The sequence below is a fragment of the Manis pentadactyla genome, chromosome 11 (genome assembly GCF_030020395.1).
Source record: "Manis pentadactyla isolate mManPen7 chromosome 11, mManPen7.hap1, whole genome shotgun sequence".
NCBI classification, from domain to species: Eukaryota; Metazoa; Chordata; class Mammalia; order Pholidota; family Manidae; genus Manis; species Manis pentadactyla.
Window position 1 is genome coordinate 122,284,930 of NC_080029.1, and position 19,448 is coordinate 122,304,377.

At 39.9% G+C, this 19,448-nt stretch overlaps 1 protein-coding gene across 1 annotated transcript in view; it reads right to left on the bottom strand.

The window, feature by feature from the left end:
* The window catches only part of SIN3A (SIN3 transcription regulator family member A), a 65,354-nt gene that overhangs the window by 4,448 nt on the left and 41,458 nt on the right, over positions 1-19,448 (bottom strand). The window contains exons 10-19 of the mRNA XM_036907639.2: positions 18,604-18,722; positions 17,825-18,035; positions 17,401-17,517; positions 15,582-15,820; positions 14,154-14,337; positions 12,632-13,205; positions 10,192-10,361; positions 8,396-8,569; positions 4,416-4,508; positions 3,424-3,518 (exon numbers count right to left, since the gene is read on the bottom strand). Of these exons, the coding sequence (XP_036763534.2) occupies positions 3,424-3,518; positions 4,416-4,508; positions 8,396-8,569; positions 10,192-10,361; positions 12,632-13,205; positions 14,154-14,337; positions 15,582-15,820; positions 17,401-17,517; positions 17,825-18,035; positions 18,604-18,722 (1,976 nt within the window). The remainder of the gene's footprint in view (positions 1-3,423; positions 3,519-4,415; positions 4,509-8,395; positions 8,570-10,191; positions 10,362-12,631; positions 13,206-14,153; positions 14,338-15,581; positions 15,821-17,400; positions 17,518-17,824; positions 18,036-18,603; positions 18,723-19,448) is intronic.

Below are 19,448 nucleotides of genomic sequence, written 5' to 3' on the forward strand. Positions count from 1 at the left end.
CTGTGATTTCCCTACTGTATATCCATGGTTCCTTTATTGAATATTAATTGGCTGTATATGTTTGGGTTTATATCTGGGCTCTCTATTCTGTTCTATTGGTGTATGGGTCTGTTCTTGTGCCAGTACCAAGTGTCTTGATTACTGTAGCTTTGTAGCAGAGCTTGAAGTTGAGGAGCATAATCTCCCAGCTTTATTCTTCCTTTTCAGGACTGCTTTGGCTATTCAGGGTCTTTTGTGGTTCCATATGAATGTTAGAGCTATTTGTTCTAGTTTATTTAAGAATGCTGTTGGTACTATGACAGGAATTGCAACATTTTAAAAATTAAGGTATCATTGATACACAATCTTATGAAGGTTTCACATGAGCAACATTGTGCTCACTACATTCACCCATATTATCAAGTCCCTCTCCCCACACCCCATTGTAGTCACTGTCCATCAGCTTAGTTAAGATGCCAGTCACTACTTGTCTTCTCTGTGCTATTCTTGCCTTCCCCGTGACCCCCCTACATAATGTGTGCTAATCATAATACCCCTTAATCCCCTTCTCCCTCCCTCCCCACCTCCCTTCCCTTTAGTAACCACTAGTCCCTTCTTGGAGTCTGTGAGTCTGAGAAGCAGAAACATTTTAATTCAATCCCAGCCCCTTAGTTCACATCTTTTTAATATGTTGTGTGGTAAAATGAGAATCACACATAGAGCCCCTTTGTGTGCCTGAGTACAATGGTTCTCAAAGAAAGCCACTTGAGCACTGCTTGAGTCGCAAATGGATCATCATTTTTACCTGAAAAAAACAATTAACTAGCCAGCCTGGGGTATGTAGCAGATATTTTCTCAAAAAAATGAAGGGGGGCTTGCACTTCAAGGAAAATAACTGAACGTATTTGTTGTCTATGACAAGATTTAAGCTTTCAAGTAAAACTGAATTTTGTTAAACTGGTATTTGGTCACCATGAGCTGACAGTTTCCCACTACTTAAAGATGTGTTTGATGAGGTCAGTGACATACTAATAATGTGATTTTTTTAAATGTAAAATTATGTCATCATTTGGTAGGTCTGTATAACTTAATGAATTAATATTTTTCAAATAACCAACTGCATGAAGCTATAAAATCATGCATGAAAAGATCTGCTCAATGTACAAGATAGACCAGTGGATTTTGACATAACTGTATGAAAAGCTCACTAATATTTTCACCAATAGTGCAACTGACCTTTAAGAAGCCACCACCTGGAGTTTTGTTGTCACATCAAAAAATACCTACAATTACCTGAAAATATATTAAAATACTTTTTTTTTCTTCTACCTGAGTATGGATGGATTTCCTTCACATATTTCAAGGAAACAACACAGTGCAACAGACTGTGTATAGAACCAGATATGAGAATACAGTCATTCTTCTTTAAAGTCAAACATGAAACAGATTTGCAAAAATGAAAAGCACTGCCACTCTTTTCACAAAGTTTTTGTCTTAAAATAGCTTTTCATTAAAATACTATTTATAACAATGGGTTTAGTATTTTTTAAAATAAATTCATAAATATTTTAAATATTTTAATTTCTAATACGGCAAATATTACTAGAGGTAATCCACATAAAGAAAAGCTTTTTGGGGTACTGAATATCTATGAATATAAGGGGTCTCAAGGTCAAAAAGACTGAAAACCTTGGCTGTAATAGTTATTAGAAATCAAAGTCCTATGGTAAAGATGCCTCACCATGTTAACTGCCCTGACCCAGAGTGACTGCATCAATTTATATTTTCTCCCACAGTGTATTAATGTGCCATCCCTTCCCCAAACCCTCTACAACACAGATAATCTTTTAAAAAATGTGCCAATCTGGTGAGAAATACACAATGGTATGTTTATTGTACATTTTCTTAAGCATGGAGACTAAAACTGTTGAGAGAGGCCTGGCACAAAGCAGCTGCACAAAGTCTAAACAAATCAATGAATGGACAAATCTGGCAGGGCCCTTCTGCTCACACCCCTTTCCGTGGTCTGCTTAGGACTAAGTCCAGTAATACTTAGGATGGGTTTATTTGGACATAACCTCATATCCTAAGTTGAAAATGCATTTAATACACCTAACCTACCAAACCTCATAGCTTAGCCTAGCCTACCTTAATCATGCTTAGAACACTTCCACTAGCCTACAATTGGGAAAAATCATCTAACACAAAGTCTATTTTATAATTAAGTATTTAATATCTCATGTGATTTACTGAATACTGTACTGAAAGTGAAAGACAGGATGGTTGTAAATGCATCAGCCGTTTACCCTTGTGAGCGTGTGGCGGATTGGGAGCTGTGGCTCACTACAACTGTCTAGCATTACAAGAGAGACTTGTACCAGCATATCGGTAGCCCGGGAGAAGATGAAAATTCAAAATTCAAAGTATGGTTTCTAATGAATGTATACCACTTTAGCACCAGTGTGAAGTTGACAAATTGTAAGTCGAGCCATTGTAGGGATCATCTATACTGGGATAGTACCTTTCTGGAAATGTAGGATTTGAGATTTCAATTCCAAACTTTTGGGAAGGCAAAGCCACTTTAATACAGCAAAACCTACTTTCTACTTCGAAACTCTGTTTTCCTCCTCTCAGAGAGGACCAGCATTATCATGTGCCAATATATAGGAAGGAAAATTTTAAAACTCTTTAAAGAGAGTTAACATAGCAGGCCTAACACTGCTGTCCTTAGAAAGGCCTGCTTACAAGGCTGTACCCTGCCTAGGTTCTGGGATCTTGACTTTTGGGAGTTTCCACCATGCCCTAAATGGCAAGTGGTTCACTGTACTGCAACTGTACAGAATATATAGTTTATGCAGAACACCTGCCTTCCTTCTGGGAGCCTGGAACTTTGGTACACGCTAGGTGGCACCCAATAAAAAATCCTGGCACTGAGTCTCTAATGAGCTTCCCTGGTAGAGAGCATTTCAAACATATTGTCATAAATCATTGCTGGAGGAATGAAGAGCGTCCTGTGTAGACCCCCTGGAAGAGAACTCTTAGAAGTTTGCACTGGGCTTCCTCTGACTTCACCAGAGTCACTTTCACCCTTTTCTGATTTAGCTTTGTATCCTTTCACTGTAATAAATCAGTCACTATATGACTATATGCTGAGACCTGTGAGTCCTCCTACTGAATCATCAAAGTTTGGAGACTCCAACACACATTCCTAGCCAACATAGGGAAGTTACTGTGGATTCCCTAAAATTCTCACCTCCCTGATGGTTTGGAACACACTCCAGGTAAGCTCATGGTGTAACAGCCACACAAACCTTGAATTAGTGTCCTCAGCAGAAAGAACAACAAATAGAGTAAGTAAAAAAGAAGAATCTCAGAGTCATTTAACTTTACATTCCTTAACTGTGCCCAAGCATATACTGCTGCTATGTGGCTTGGCTCACTCACCTGGGGAGAAATACTGGTTTCCGGGCCAGATGCTCACGAAGCTCAGGAGAGGTAGTATCAGAATTCATGTATCGCTCCACATAGTCTGACCAGCGCTAGGATTTAAACACAAAATGGGGGTGGGGAGAGAGCACAAAAACTGGACTCCATCATCATCAGGTAATCTAGCAAATTCTATGACTAAAATGTCGGAAATCCTTAAATTTCAAGATCAAAAAAATCTTTCCATACGGACATGCTTGTTACTTGGTGTTGAAACACAGCTTGAAAGTTTCATTAGATAACAAAACCCAGTTTCTCTGAGATACTTAACAGTTACCAGAAGTCAGGAATGGATAGAAGCTGGCTCCCTGACAAGTTCTGTTTCGCTCACAGAGGGTTTTGTTAAAGAACAAAGTATATAGTGGCAATTCTGACAATCAGTATCTTTTACATTAAAACCTGGATTTCTGGCATCTCTTACAAAAACTCAAAAATCTGGCAACCGTGGGCCAGTACTTCCACAGAACGGTCTTCCCTCCAGACTCGCGCCCCCATCGCCCATGTGGCTCGCCCCTCTCACTGACACTGCCTGCTGGGCCCAGCTAGAGCGACCCGCTTGCTCTGCACTGTGGGCTTGAGGACTCCTAGCCTCACCTATCCCAATAAAAAGTAAACATGGTACAGAGACTCGAGATGATACTGGGCAGATGGCACCTCATTTGTTGTTTCCTAACTTCAGGAGAAAAACAGGAAAGCTGCCAACCATGAGATTTCCTCAGAGGAAATGGCTTTGCTGAGGGCTAGATGAGATTGCCATCAAACCCAAGTATCTGCCACGAGGCACCCTTCTCTCCAACTGAAGACGTGGCTGGAATGACCTGTACTTTAAGCACCAGATCCCTTAAACAGGCCTAAAGTTGTCCTGGCCTTTGAAAAGACAGTCACTACACAGACTCTCAGGACATGAAAGCTCTCTCAGCATGCAGCTTCTGCAATATATGTATCCATACTTCTGCTTCTACAGGGTCATCCGAGTTCTCCTCTTCTGTATCCAGAAGCTCAATGGTCAGCTGAACCTGGCCTTGGCTCTGAATGAACATAAGCTGCAAATAAGAAACATAAGTGTAAACAAAAGACCATCTCTGAAGCTACCATCTAGCTTTTTAAGGGTTAGGTGGTGTGGAGGCAATCAAGTTATAAAACTTAGCTCTAATTGAGATGAGGAAAATACTCAAAAGCTTAGGAGATGGTGATTAAAAAAAAGGCTAAAGTCCAATACTGCTACCCAGCCAAATGAAATGTTAGAGCAAAAAGCACTGTTTCATGTTTCATACTTCTTGAATTAGCTAAAACAATAACGTCAGTCAGTATAATGACTTTGCCATTTCACTTGATAATCCCATTTCTGGGACTTAATACAAAGAGGTAAACAAGTCTACAGCATTTTAAAAAAAGAAAGAAAAGAAAAAGAGAAAGGAAAATAAAAGAAACTTCTCATACCAAATGAAGTGGAAAACTTGCAAACACAACAGAGAGTAGCAACTGCATTTCCACGACAAACAAGACTACCCAGGACAGCAACTTGCCATGGGGCAAGGAACACAAAACAGCAACATGTTAACAAGTGATTTACTGCAATAGTTACCAATCATATTTGAAGTTCTGAGTTCTGTTAATACTGTGTGATTTAAAAAAAATTCTTATGTGAAAGAATACACTGAAAGAGGTAAAAGCAAGTCATGTTTTGCACAGAAGAACCATCAAATGTGACGGCACATGGATCTCCCCTTTCTGAACCTGAATCCTGAGATTCTCATGCCCTTACCTTAAGGGCTTGCTGCAGACTAGATCACTATATGAGTTACATGGAGAAGATAAGAGCTTACTTAGAAGGAAGCTTGAAAATAATTTATTTCAACCTTCTTCATTTAACACAACGAAAAATCTAAAATTTAGAGTTCTGATTTCTCAACACCACACAGCTTTTCAGTAAAACTGGACCAGAAGCTAGTAGTGCTGTGGTTCAGTTTTCTTCCAGATAAGCTTTAAAAGTTACTATCTGCTAGTAAAATTTAGAACATGACAAGAACATAATACACACACACACACACACACTTACTTTCAAAATAGATTTGAAAAAAACTGCCCCAAGGATTTGCTAAAACCCCCTGAACTAGGATGACCAAGAGCGTCAAGATCGATCTATTGATGTACTATAATCACCCTTCAAAGTGATATTGAGACGACACTCTCCCTCTACAGGCTTAAAACTCACCTCAGCAGGCTCCCCCACCCGCCATCTGTCTTGTCAGGTCCTCTGCAATGTGTTTACCCCAGCTCTCTGAACTCTGCAACCACTCTCCCGATCTTGAGTAGCCAACCATTACCCAACTCAGTAACTGTCTCCAGTTGTAAAACACACCTCTGGCTCCTCCACTCCTTACTCAGTGCTACCAAACTGATCTTCCTGAACACTCCAATCCAGTGGGATATGTAGACCCTAAACATGCTTCACTGCTCACCAACCTTAAGAAAATTCACACCCTTTACTTAGTATGGCTATAAAAAGCCTCTATCATTTGGACCCCCTTTCTACATACTTCCTTTGTCAATATCCTACACACTACTTCATTCATTCAACATACAGTCACTGAGTGTGACACAGGCACATTCAGGAGAACATGGTTTCTTCCTTGGAGAAGCTCAATTTAGTAAAGGAAACAGGCATATGAACAGCTATATTTATATTACTACTAGGTAACTACAAAGGCACTATTCTAGATGCATGGGCAACATGCTGTGGGAATAAACATTCTTCCTCAGTGAGCTGGGAAAGATTCCACGTCACTGACGTAACACTCAGCTGGGCACTGACGTGGAAGACCAACCCATGGCAGAAAAATTATGACAGAGAAAACTGTACTTTAAGAAGCACATACAAAGAACTCTACCTCCCTCCCCCTCCCAAAAAAAGGTTGAAGGATATGAATAAGCAATACACAGAAAAGAAGAAATGGGCTACAGTAGGAAACAGGAAAATACATAATGTATTAAAATAATGTAATTTTCTAACCCTTGAACTGGCAAAAATAAATAAGTCTGATAATACCAAGTGTTGATTAAGGGTAGGGAAGTAAATGCTCTTATGAAAATGTATACTGGAACGGCCTGTTACTTTGGAAGAGTAAAATGGCAATATCCATTAAAATTAAAAATTTTAAATATGCATACTCTTTGACCCAGTGATTTTATTCCTTGGTCTGTGCCTTAGACATGCACACAAAGATACAAGTACAATAAAATGCTGTTCCATGCAGCACTATTTCAGTATGAAGTATGGCATGGCAGAAATGAGTGGGATCTATATCAATCCAAAATAGAGAAATTAAATTCTTAAGACACAGTAAGTGAAAAAAGCAAGATGCAGACTCTGTGCAAAGCAGTATCATTTATTTCTACATGAATGTACCTATGTATGTAAATGCATAGCAAAGGATCTGCATCAGTATACACAGAATTAAACATGCCTGATTTTTAAAAAGCTGTGAAAAATGTACATAGAAAAAAATGGAGAGAATACTGAATGTGGGGGTGGGCAGATTTCAAAGGTTGCTTATGCTTAGCTTAATGCCAATACTATATTAAATTTTATTCTCTGTAAACATTGTTTAGAACAGGATCACTATGGGGACACAATTTTCCTTGTCACTAAGCTTTTGTTCCTGCTATTTCCTCTGCCACTCTGACAAATATTCTTATCTAGAGGGTGAGTCTACCCAATCCTTCATAGGCCCTCACCACACAACTGAATACATTGTTCACCATGAAACTAAACACACAGTAAACTCATCATACACATTTATAGATCTAAAACCCCGAAAAGCTTAGGAAATCTATTCTGTAGCGGGCAGGCCTACAGGTAGAATACCAGATCTTATACTGAACTTGATAACTCGTTTACAGTTCCCTGATTCTAAATTAAGCAAACAGTACACGTGTTGGGTTAGAAAATAGCTGAAAATAGCAGACAACTAAATGAACTTGGGGCCAGATCATTAAAGTACATGGAACATACCCAATAAGGTCAAAATTTTATTTAGCTTAGCTCTCTGCTCAGCCAACTACAAACCTTATTCTGGGCCATCTAAACCTGTCCTTATGTAAATACACACACACTTGTTTTGCTATACACATTTATCACACAGCTGCAATCATCATACACATACATACTTGTGCATCCTTTTATTTGCCTCAGTATTATAATTTATAATAAACTTTGAAGGGCTACAAAATATGCCATCCAGTATTCACACAACAGGCTGCCATCAACCATTCCCACAGATTGGACATAATAGGTTGTTTCCAGCTGTTTGCTTTTCTCATTAGCTATTATAATGGTGGAAACTGGAAACAACCTAAATGTCCAACAAGACAGGCACAATTCTCCATAAAATGAAATATCAAATAGTCACAAAAAGATGAAAGTGTTGCTAATTAAGCAAAACAAGTCACAGAACATTTTGCTCAGTCATATCTCTTTCAAAATACATACAAGCATAGAAAAGTCTAGAGATGTCATCAGTGATTATTTCTGGGAACACCTGTAGGTGACTATTTTTTCTTCTCTGCATTTCCTATATCTTACGATGATCATGAATTAGATGTATAAACATTTAAAAATAATATTTACAAAGCACTATAATATGAAAAATGTTCAGATTAAAGAAAGCACAATACAAAATTATAAAAATCATATATAAAAACTAATTTTATTAAAGTCAAGAAAATAACAGACTGTCCATGGGAAACTTAACTTCCACTTTTCCATGTTTTTTATACTCCCTCCAGTGAGCTCATAGGAACTCAAAGCAGTTTCAGGAGTGGAAACACTGGGTCAAAGTATCTGGTGTGGCTCTGACTTCTGGTGGGGACAGTTCCAACAACTGACAGTGTCACCAGCCTGGTCCTTGCCCATCTAAGAAACTCTCACCTTAAAACAATTCTCATCTGACATGAGTTGCTCAGCCTTCCGCTGATACGTTGATTCCAGAAGACTCCTTGAAGTCTGCGTGCCCAGCTGGCCTCCAGCGGCCCCATTACTGTTTTCCGCTAGGTAAAGGTCAGTCACCTGCACACAGATCTCATCACTCACGATGTGCTGCAGCTGGAATCAAGCAAAGGCAAGTTGTCGGGGAAAGAAGTACTTCTTCCCGTTATACAGTCAACCTTCCTTTAATAGTTACGGTCACTCAACTCAAAGTTTTTTTGACTGGTAATTTAAAAAGTTAATCACACAAAACCACTGTTTCATCTTCTTGGAGAACAACCAAGCCAAAATCTTCAACCATATCAACAGTCCATGAGCAAAACTTTCATACCCTTTTAAAAGCAAAACCATAGGCAACCCTGGTTAATGTGCTGCTTATTTAAAATTCCAAGAAAATTTTAAAAAATTTAATGTGAAAGAAAATTTCCATGGCTTCCTATTTTTATGGTGCTTCTTTACCATGTACAATTTGCTTTCACAAGTATTTTCATTGGATTTACACTACTCTTGGAAGCAGGATAAAGATGGGTGTCATTTTATATGAAGCAAATTTACACGTTCGATGAGAAAACTCACTGTGTGACAAGAAGAGGAGGACCCTGGAAAATCAAAAGCAAGATATGTGTCTATATTTCCAGCCCTAGTACGAAATCTGAAACTCATTAAGTATTTAAGAAATTGGTGCTAATTAACTGCCCAGGGGCACTCAGCTGAGTGAGAATCAGGACTAAAATTCAAGCTTCCTGACACCTGGGCCAATACCTTGTCTAACACATCACCTATTTTCCTACATTTAATAGAAAATATAGTAGTTTAATTGTATATAGTGTCAATTAAATCAATTTCAACATATGTCAATCACAACGGACTATCGGTAACTTTTATGACTATCTTATTAAACTATCTGATAACAAAAAAGTTGAACCTTTCAGAGTTTCCAGTTTCATAGGTCATGACAGTATTTCTACTGTGAAATAAAAATCACGGCAAATGAAGCTTTACCTATCAAAATGCCAGAGAATGTGAAAAACATACAAAAAGCAGCAAAATGTTAATTGCATATCAATTTGTCTATTTTACTTTAAAATACTCATAACCAGTAAACCATTCTATTTTTAGGGAGATATATGCTTTTTGAAGGGACAGTATCTATGATAACTACTTATCTTTAACATTTAAAAGAGTCTTAAATGCAAGTATGTGTGTGTATTTGTATTTGTAAATAAATGGCCACAGTGTAAGGTCAGAGAGTGAGTTATATATGTTATATGAAACCCTTCCTGTAAAAAGAACTTCAAATATTAAATGACAAAGTGCATAGAATTACCAATACCTACAGAAGAGGAAGCATCAGGCACTGAGAGTCCACTCCTGGAAAGATGAGGTTAAGAGTTGGGCCAGTAGGGCAGGGGCTGGGTAAGGACCAGTGCTTGCTCTTTAAGCAGCCAGGAAGAAAGGGGCAAAACATGAGGTCTAAGGCAGGCTCATGTGACTGTGAGGGCGTACAGAGCAACGCACAGGAATCAACCATGGCTGCAATACATGCATTCTGTTAACAGGAGAAACCTGACATCATGTTAATCCCTGCTCCCTTCTACAGAACCATACTTCCATAAACTTTGTTTTATGAGAAAACTGCCTTTTTTCCCCAACAGAACTCTTGTCTTTTCTCTTTGCCTGATCCATTTCTGGGTAAGGACTTCTTCCCTTACCAAACCTGGCCTCCACTGTGCCCTCACCTGTCTGACAATGCTCTGGATCAGTTTGTCCATGGTGAACGCAATGTAGGCATGAATAGTGAACATCTCTCTCAGCGAATCTTCATACTGTGACGAGTCTATGTTACCATCCAGCAGGCTACGCACCATGTCCAGGAAAGCTGGGTAATAATCTTCTACATCAACATCCACTGTGGGAGAGATGGGATAGGTGAGGTCTTACCCTGCTAAGAAAAGATTGGGAGAGGGGGCAGGGCAACTCCCATAGCTGGCTTAAAGAGCATTGAAAGAATAAACCCTGGGTATTCAAAACATACCTACTCAATCTGCCACAGACAGAGATGAAATGTGACAGGTGGCCACAATCACCAGCGCTATCAGAGGACAGTGACTCCGCAGCCGCAATTCTAGCACTCTGACTGACCGTGCCAGAAAAACACTTATTTACAGTATGGCTAGGCTCTGCACAATAGGAGAGCAAAATATTCCAGGGAAGAAGTTTCTCCAAAAAAGCTGGTGGCTCCCCTACTGAGAGGAACCTGCGCTCTCAGCCTGCAAAGAGCATTGCTTACATGAGTCACTTGCTCATAATGCTATTTCAGTGAAGCATAAAGTACAGATGAGAAAAGCCAGACAGAGCTATACTCTAGCACCGAGAAACCTCCTGGGAACAGAAAAATAGGAGCACAAATTAAACCCCCTATGAATAATAAAGTAATCTGCATTTGTCAAAGTCCTTTTGTTTAAAAATGGATTCCCAACATTGTACTTCATAAACTGCACTAAATTATTTGTGCTTGCTGCAAATGAATCACTTCACCTACCAGCCAGAATCCTATCGGCAGTTACAGAGACGTCTGGCAACAAGCAGAGCATACAAGGAACAGGGAAAGGACCCTGCCTTTAGCTTACTAAAATAAGACACAAAGCTCAAAACAGGTCAATCTGATCTCTAGTGATGGCAATCAAGACAGTGGCACAAGTGGGGCTTTTAAGAGTACTGGCTATGCTGTTTTTTGATCCAGGTGCTGGTTACACAGGTGTGTTCACTGAGTTTACATCTTGGATTTGTATACTTTTCTGTGTATCTGATGCACATCAATAAAAGTTCACTAAAATGAAAAAAATCACAAAAAGAGCTCTGTCATTGACATTTGGTTACCTCTTTGTAAAGTCTGTACAGGGAAAAAAAGGCTATTAAGCCCATCTTTGTTTATCTAAAGTGTGACAGACTCATTACAACAAGCAAAACAGGGCAATTACTGTTTAAAAGAAGTAACCAAGTTGTTTTTCCTCACAGGATATCCCAGCTTGCTCAGACCCATAGCACAGGCTCGGACTGTACTAGCGCAATGAAACATGCTTTTACACCAGAATAAAGCTGAGTGCAAACCACAGACTTGCCATGACCAGTGTGAGGCTTGGCATCATCACTCAAGACCAAACTATGTAAGCCTCAAACCAGTTTGAGTCAGTGGTAAAGCCAGGATCAGGCCATTTTCTCTCTCATTTCTACCCACGCAGATGGAATCACAACAATGAGGTCCAAAAGTTGTATCTCAAGCTAGGATTAATCCAGATAAAGGCTTTTAGAATGAATTCCCAAAGTCATCAGCTCTTCAACAAATAGAGGGGGTGAGGGCCACACATGGGCTTCTTCTATCAGCAACAGTTAAAAAAAAAAAGATAATTCACTACACAGATTGGCTGTTTCCTCAAGAGCACAGAAGAAGGCCGTCATGAAAAAGCTTCTGGCTCACAGCTCAAGCACCTAACTTATGAACTGAACAGTATCTAGAAGCAGGCAGCACAGATTACCTAATACCATGGTGGCTTCCTTAACCCTCATTCATTTCCTATTGCTGAGTTCTCTATATATTTATTCCTGTTCTGCCTATTCTGCCGCCTCACACCATCTTTTGCAATCCAACCTCCTTTCCATAAACTACTCTTCATTTATTAGGAATGAACCATGAACCCCACTGGTTAAAGAGGAGTCCTGCCCAAACATATCTGAGGAAATGTGCATCTGTTTTAGGCACGAACAACTAGGAACTTATGTTCTGTCATGAAGTGGAATCAACCGTGACATTTTAGACCCTCTCTGTCCTTTGAAACACTTTGTGATAACCTAGAGATCTGCCAGTTGGGATGGCAGTTGACACCAGTGTCTACACAAGGCACTCAGTACAGGCACTGAGTACTACAGAGGGTGCTTTGCATATTTTTTCCAGTTCCCCCAACAACCCCATAAGGTAACAGGTAATGCCTGCATTTTACAGGTAAACAGGTTCAGGGAGTTTAAGGTCACACAAATTGTAGAGCTAGGATTTGAACCCTGGTTAGGCTCTAAGTCCTGCCTGTGTTCTATGTATAAAATAAAGGCAGTCCTGAGTCTTACTAGGCCCTGAAATCCCCAACCCCTCCCTTCCTCTGTAAGCCAAGCCTAATAAGCACTCACTTGGTTCTTTGAGACGTAGCTGGATGGCAGGGCTGTCGCTCTTGTCGCGTTTTATGCCCAGCACCTCTCGTTCCCACTCTCTCTCTCGGTTTTCTTCTTCAATTTGCCGTTCGGCTTGGGAACAAATCCGCAGCAGCCTTAGGCAGAGAATCTGATGCAATCGCATAAAGATATACCAGTTGTTATTAACATAGAAGAGGTTGTATACTTCATCCATCCCTCTTAACTTCTGAGCTGCTGTGTTACTAAACAGTAGCTTGGACTTAGGGGGACTGCCCCCAACACCATTGTGCTTCTTAGCTGCCCCTGTGGCTTCATCTACATCCATCTCTTCTTCTTCCTCTTCCTCTACATCCGAGAGATCACCTCTCTGAGCAAAGAGCAGATCTGGAATGAAATGATGCATGATTTGCTTGATTTTATACTTGTCCTCCTTCTGAATGCCTGTCTGCCTCTTCACATGGTGGATAATTAGAGCAGCAGCATCTTCTAGGATCTGCTTGTCTTCATAGGCAAGTGAGAGATGTGGGCCAACAGGTACACCCGCATTTTCTTCCGTAGCCTGCTCTTGTCTCTAACAGGAGAGAGATGCGAAGTGTTACATGACGTACCTACAGCAAGACGGCCGTATGAGACTACGCAAGCAGCACATTCTATTATTACCACAGTGGTTATGATTTCCCAATCCCAGACCTCCAGAAACAAAAAGGTAATGTGGGAAATGTGGCTTGATACCAACATATTGGTACCTTCTAGACTCTGAAGACTTATAGGGGACAACTGTGACCACCTTTTAAAATTCTGGATTAGTATTTATGAAGGATAAAAGAGAAGGTCTACGATTTACTTAAAAGTATTTCTGGAGCAGGCGGGAGAGTGGATCATGATAGGTATATAATGAAATTGGCAAAATAGGGATTATTTAAGTTTACGTAAGAGCTCATTCTGCTCTTCCCTTTCACGTATATTTGACATTTTCATAATTTTATTTTAAAAAGTTTTTAAAAAATTCAAGGCCACACCCCTAGGAATTCTCAGTCATACTGTATTTACATTTCTTCTATCCCTTAAAACTGTGAGCTCAAAGGAAGCAGGATTAACTTCTTATTCGTGTCTGTATCCTAGCTCCCAATTCTACATATGATACTGGTACGTATGTTGGATGAACATGGATCACAGAGTCTGGGCATCATGAAGTAGTTTAGTTGTGGGAGACTGAGATGGGCTATACAAACACATTTGAGGGAAACAGACGGGAAGACAAGTGGGAGAGGGAGGCAAAGGGCGTAAACTGAGACCAGGATGGGAAATCGGAAAACACGTAAAACAGTTTAGGTCTAAGGGGGAGCTTTGGATTTACAGAGGTAGAATCAGGAGTAGAAGTCTATGACAGTTATGGAGCAAGAATCAACAAGTTCTGGAGGGTCTCACTTTCATATAACAAAGGTAATTTCCAGAAATCGAAGCTATGTCAAACATAAAGACTAAAGTCCCCTCCTAGATTTAGAAACCTCCAGCTTACCTCATCATAGATACTCTCAATCTCATTGAGTAAGCTCTTAGACCTCAGAACCTTCGTATCATTCTGTTTAAAGTTGATGCCCTGGTGGTCCAGAGACTTCAAGTAGTATTTCTCATTTTGCTCTCTCCACACCTTGTTAAAGCCTCTTTGAGCTTCTCGCCATTCTTCCTCTTTCATCTTCAACCTGGTAGGGTATTAAGAGGCGGATAGAAACGGTAAGACATGGGAATTCAGTTGTGGAATTTAGAAGGTAGGGAGTCAAACTCCTTGGATTGGAATCCTAGCTCCACCATAACTAGCCAGAAACGAATGTTTTTATCAGTAAAATAGAGATACCATTACCTACTCTCATAAAGATTTAGAAGGAAGAAATATGTCAAGCTTACTTTATTTAAAAAAATCAAAAGATACAATAGGTCTATCAAAATTACCGATAGACGTGGAACAAATGTTATTCAAACTCGTCTTGAACTCTGTTACATGAGGATATTACTCACTCAGGATTTAATCTAAGGAAGTAAGCTGTCCCAAAATATCACCTCAAATAGGTATATTCACAGAATACCCCGGAGGAAAGGGTTTTCTTCCTTGGCCCATTAAAACAAAGTTAAAAAGTTTCTCTGCTACAGACTTTTAGGAATGCTCACTATGCTGATGTGAATGCCAGTGTCCAGGAGCAGAGAACCTCCACACCGATGCCCCTGTGGACACAGGTGGGACGTTCTGATGAGAACAACTGGTCCTAACACTCCAGAAGAAGAGAGGAGAGCAAAATGAAAACCAGCACTAAAACTGAAGAACATTCTACATCTCAAAACCAAAAGTCAAATGCTCCTGGCACATTAAGAGCTATGGCCTGTGTAAGACCTTAAGGGGAAGACTGAGGAGGAACAAAAAAATCTGGGCATTTGTGCACCGAGCAGCAGACAAGAATCACTTTTCCTCAGGCGATACTGATGAGGCCCGGCCTTAGGCGGGTACAACAGCGCCTCAGCGGGAAGGCTTGTTAGGAAAAAGTAAGACATTCTTGGTAAAAACAGCAAGCTAAGTCTTTTTAAAGAATACCAATTTTACAAGTCAAAAAGCGATTTCTCTTATTAAAAAAACAAAGATGTTCACGGTTAGTACAGAGTGGCAAGAATGTGGGTGGTTGTTTTCTACTCTGTTCTTTTCTCTATTTTAAAATAGGAATGCCCTCAAACAGAGCATTCCATGATGGACTTCCAAGGTTTGTGACCTACTATCGGTTACACAGAACTCCATCAAGAAGCTCCACCATCCCACCCTGCCCCCGATTTCCTCAAACCAGGGCTGAGGAGAAATGGAGGTCTCCTGTGATAAGTCCGGTCAACCCGACGGCTTATTTAATGGGAGGACACTGGAACTCATGAAGCACAAGAGAGCACAAAGGCACGTCCATTCAGGTACCTTTTAAGGACAATTGGGACAGCAATGGAGGGGTTCTTCCTCAGACCATCAATGATGTCAGCTGCTTTATCAGCATATATCCTCTGGAGTGCTTTTCGATGGATGACTTCCGACGTGCCCCCAAGGGTGTTGTCCAGGCGAAATTTGGCCTGTTCCTCAGCAGACAAGCGGGAAAGCTTCTTCTGAATCGCTTCTAGAACCCGGATTGTTGCCAGATTGGTCTCTAAAACTACATCAAGCTGAAGAAAAGACAAAGTGTGTCAGGACCCAAACCAATGCTGAAAAGTGGTCAGGAGTTTAAGGTAGGGAGTCAAACTCCCTGGATTTGAATCCTGGTCCTGCCATACTAGCCACATAAAACTCTTTCCTTATCATTAACATAGAAATAATACCATCTACTCTCTAAGGTTGTTTTCTAGATCAAATAATACAACTCACGTAAAGGGTTATGCACAATGAACATCCAATATATGGGGGCTAAGTGGTAGTTACTACTTTTACCACCACCACCACACTTCGCTTGGAACTACTGACTCCAGACTAGAGGGATTTATCAATGCACATGTAGGATGACCAAGAAATAGATCTGTTTTTAACAGCCACTGAAATTTGGGGGTTATCTGTATTGCAGGATTACTAATCTACCCTAAGTATAAAGGAACTTCTTCAGACGAGCCCGCCCCACTCAATCCTTAGCGCGTGCGCACACACACACTTCTTTCACCTTCACTCCTAACATCACAAATGGAAAATGTGGGTGTTGCCTCTCATTTGCAGGCATACCCAGTTGAGATTAATAAAAAACTGTCCAAAAAAGATGCCAAGCTCTGCTTTCTAACTCATCATCTAGCCTTACTAAACACAGGGAACATAGAAATGCTTTCCTCAGCCTGATAAAACTTTCCATGGAGGTTAACATCTGTCATGATTGTTTTCGCAAATGGTTGAAATTCCTCATACAACGGGGCAGAGATGGCCAACTACCTGCCAATGGCCAAGCAACATGTGGCTCTCCATTCAAAACATGCCAGAAACAGCTGAAACAAGTGTGAAGGGGGATAACTGGGAGAGCTAAATCCGTATGGATTTAAAATAAAAGAGCAAGTTATCTCCCATCCATATAAATAAGCAGGGCCAGTTAGTTTTATACGATGAATACATTCAACAGGATACACATAATTTTACCTTTTTAAATACATTTAACATTCCCTTTTTGCTGATGATATCAGCAAAACAGACATTTTTACCCACTGGAGATTCTGAGCCCACTTTTATAACTCTCTACCATCTCATTTAACTCCAGCTCTTCCCTTCCCAACTACTTTAAAATAAAATCCCTAATTTAACTTTCTTTCAAAAGGAGTCAAATCAGCATCAGAGATATAAGCAAAGAATTCCACTTCTCACAGGAAAGCTAGTTTGCTAACCATGTCAAGACACCTACTAAGAACAATAATACACACTTTAAAATAATTTAAAACAACTTAATGAAAGCCCAGAAGGCCTTAAGATATGGATTGTATAACACATGTAAAACACAATAACCTTTAAAATGTTGATAAAATGCTGGTTATTATCCAACCAATAGATAAATTGTTCTAAGGGTTAAAGTGGCCTAGGTAAGTACATTTGTCATAAAAATATTACTAATGTATCTGACAAACTCATAAAGCATGGTAAATACAACAACCAGGATTTACCACAGAAGAGTGTGAGCCTCTGGCTCTTCAGTCCAAGAGCCAAGCCTCACAGGTAGCTTTTATCTCATCAGTTAGCATCTCCCACTTCCTCCAACTTGAAATGATAGAGGAGCCTGTACCTCAAAGCGTTCATCTTCACAACGGTAGATATGTTCTTCATACTGAGTTTTCTTGGAACTAACAAAGGTGGAGTCCTCAGACCAGGAAGGGAAGGAAACCCAGGTATCATTTAAAACCTTTGGGTAAAAGAAGAGAAATCGAGACAAAAGTGTAATAAAACTTTCTGGTGATAAAGCATTCTCAATAAAAAGACCCAAAACTCTAGGGGAGGGAAGAAGCAGCTAACATTACAAGTTTCAACTTTAGCAACTTTATAAAATATATTAATAAGGAAAAGGTCCTTAATGAAAGTGTAAAACATTTTCTTCTGAAGATACAGAAGGGTCTTATTTCCTCATTCATGTAAGTTCTTGACCCCTGGTACCACCCATTTCTGGAGGGAGCTGAAGATGCAGAGCTGACTCTTTCTTGGGGAGGCCGTACCTCTTTACAGAGAGGAGTCCGTCCTGTGCACTTGGGCTGCTGGTAACTTTTTGGTAGTGCTCGATAGCTGGAGCCCAACCGTTTACAAGAGGCATAATCTATCTCCATGGCAATGCCTTCTGTGGCTCGTTCCTTTGGAAAGGTTTCCAGATGTACAGACTCCTTATAGCCCAGGAAGTTTTTAAACCAATTAAACAATTCAGGGAATTTCCTGAAAAATCAAACAAAAACATGAGCAATTAGAAACATGATGCCATTATCCTGAGGTATCTCTGCCACTACTTGTTGGGTCAGAGCTCTGCTACCAGGGATAAATTCGAGTGACGAGTATTATTTTCTGCTAGAGAAGCACTGCTTCTGAGCGCCTGGTTTCCCCTTCTCTTGTAGAGCACTCTAAGGTCAACTATGGTGGTGATGGAAGAGCTGTACTGAAACCAGGTGACAACCAGCCTTTCTTCTCATTAAGAATATTGTTTCTATGTTCAGATAATTCTTAGGTTGTCAAATAGTCAAGATTCTAGAACCCTGAAAGAGACTGGTCCCTATAAACATCAACAATGGTTGAGGATCAAGAGACCACTAGTTTTGGCCAACGCCTTCTCTATTTTTTCGATCTCTAAACATTAACTGGAGGACTTCCCAGAGGAATCTTTTGACACTGCCATTTTATGAGTCAAGTGACCCACAATCAAATTAATTTTGCTTATGTATTTCCAACAAACTAAGTTTTATTTCACCTCCACATCATGCATCAGGAATAAGCCCCTCGTTTCACTTACCCCAGGAAAGGAGAGACTAACTGCACAAGCTCAGCCCGAGAGATCACCTCCTGGTTAAAGATAACAAGACAGCGCAGGAAATTTTCATAGGCCTCTGCACTTCGCAGAGCCTTTCGGACCTTATGGAGACATCCAGAAGAGAAACAGTTACAGAGGCAATCAAGAGATACTGGACTGCTTTTAAAAGATTGAGGAAATTAGAGCTGTTATTTGATAACACTAAGAAATCAGTGTTTTTAGATGTGATAATGAATGCTTGAGAAAAGGTGTCATTTTAAGAGACCTTTTAGTAAAATACCTATGGATGAAATAATAGAGTATCTGGGATTTGTCTCCAAATAATCTGGGGTGGGTCAGAGCACCTGTGAAACAAGTAAACTGTCTAGGAGTTGGGTACTGCTGAAGCTGGACAATAGGTAAATGAGGAGTCATTTTACTATTTAATTTCACATGGTTAATATATTTCCATAATAAAAAAATTTTAAATGAGACCCCGGAATTAAGTAAGATACTTACTTTCTCATATGCCTAATTCTCTGGACCACATCAGAATTACCCAAGCTTTTGTTATCTCTCCTGACAAATGCTTACAATAAGTCTTTATCAATATTGTTTTTAACTCTGGTAATCTTGAATAATGATCTTTTTTAAATAAGACACTTCCATCCCCTGACTTGATCCTTTTCCTTCTTCCATTTATAAAGCCAAAGATGAAAAAGCACTGTACTTTTCTGTACTATACACTATATATATATTTTCATTTTTATTAGCTTTTGAACATACAAAAAAGTAGAGAGAATAGTCTAATGAACCCGACATACTCACCCAGCCTCAACAATCAACAT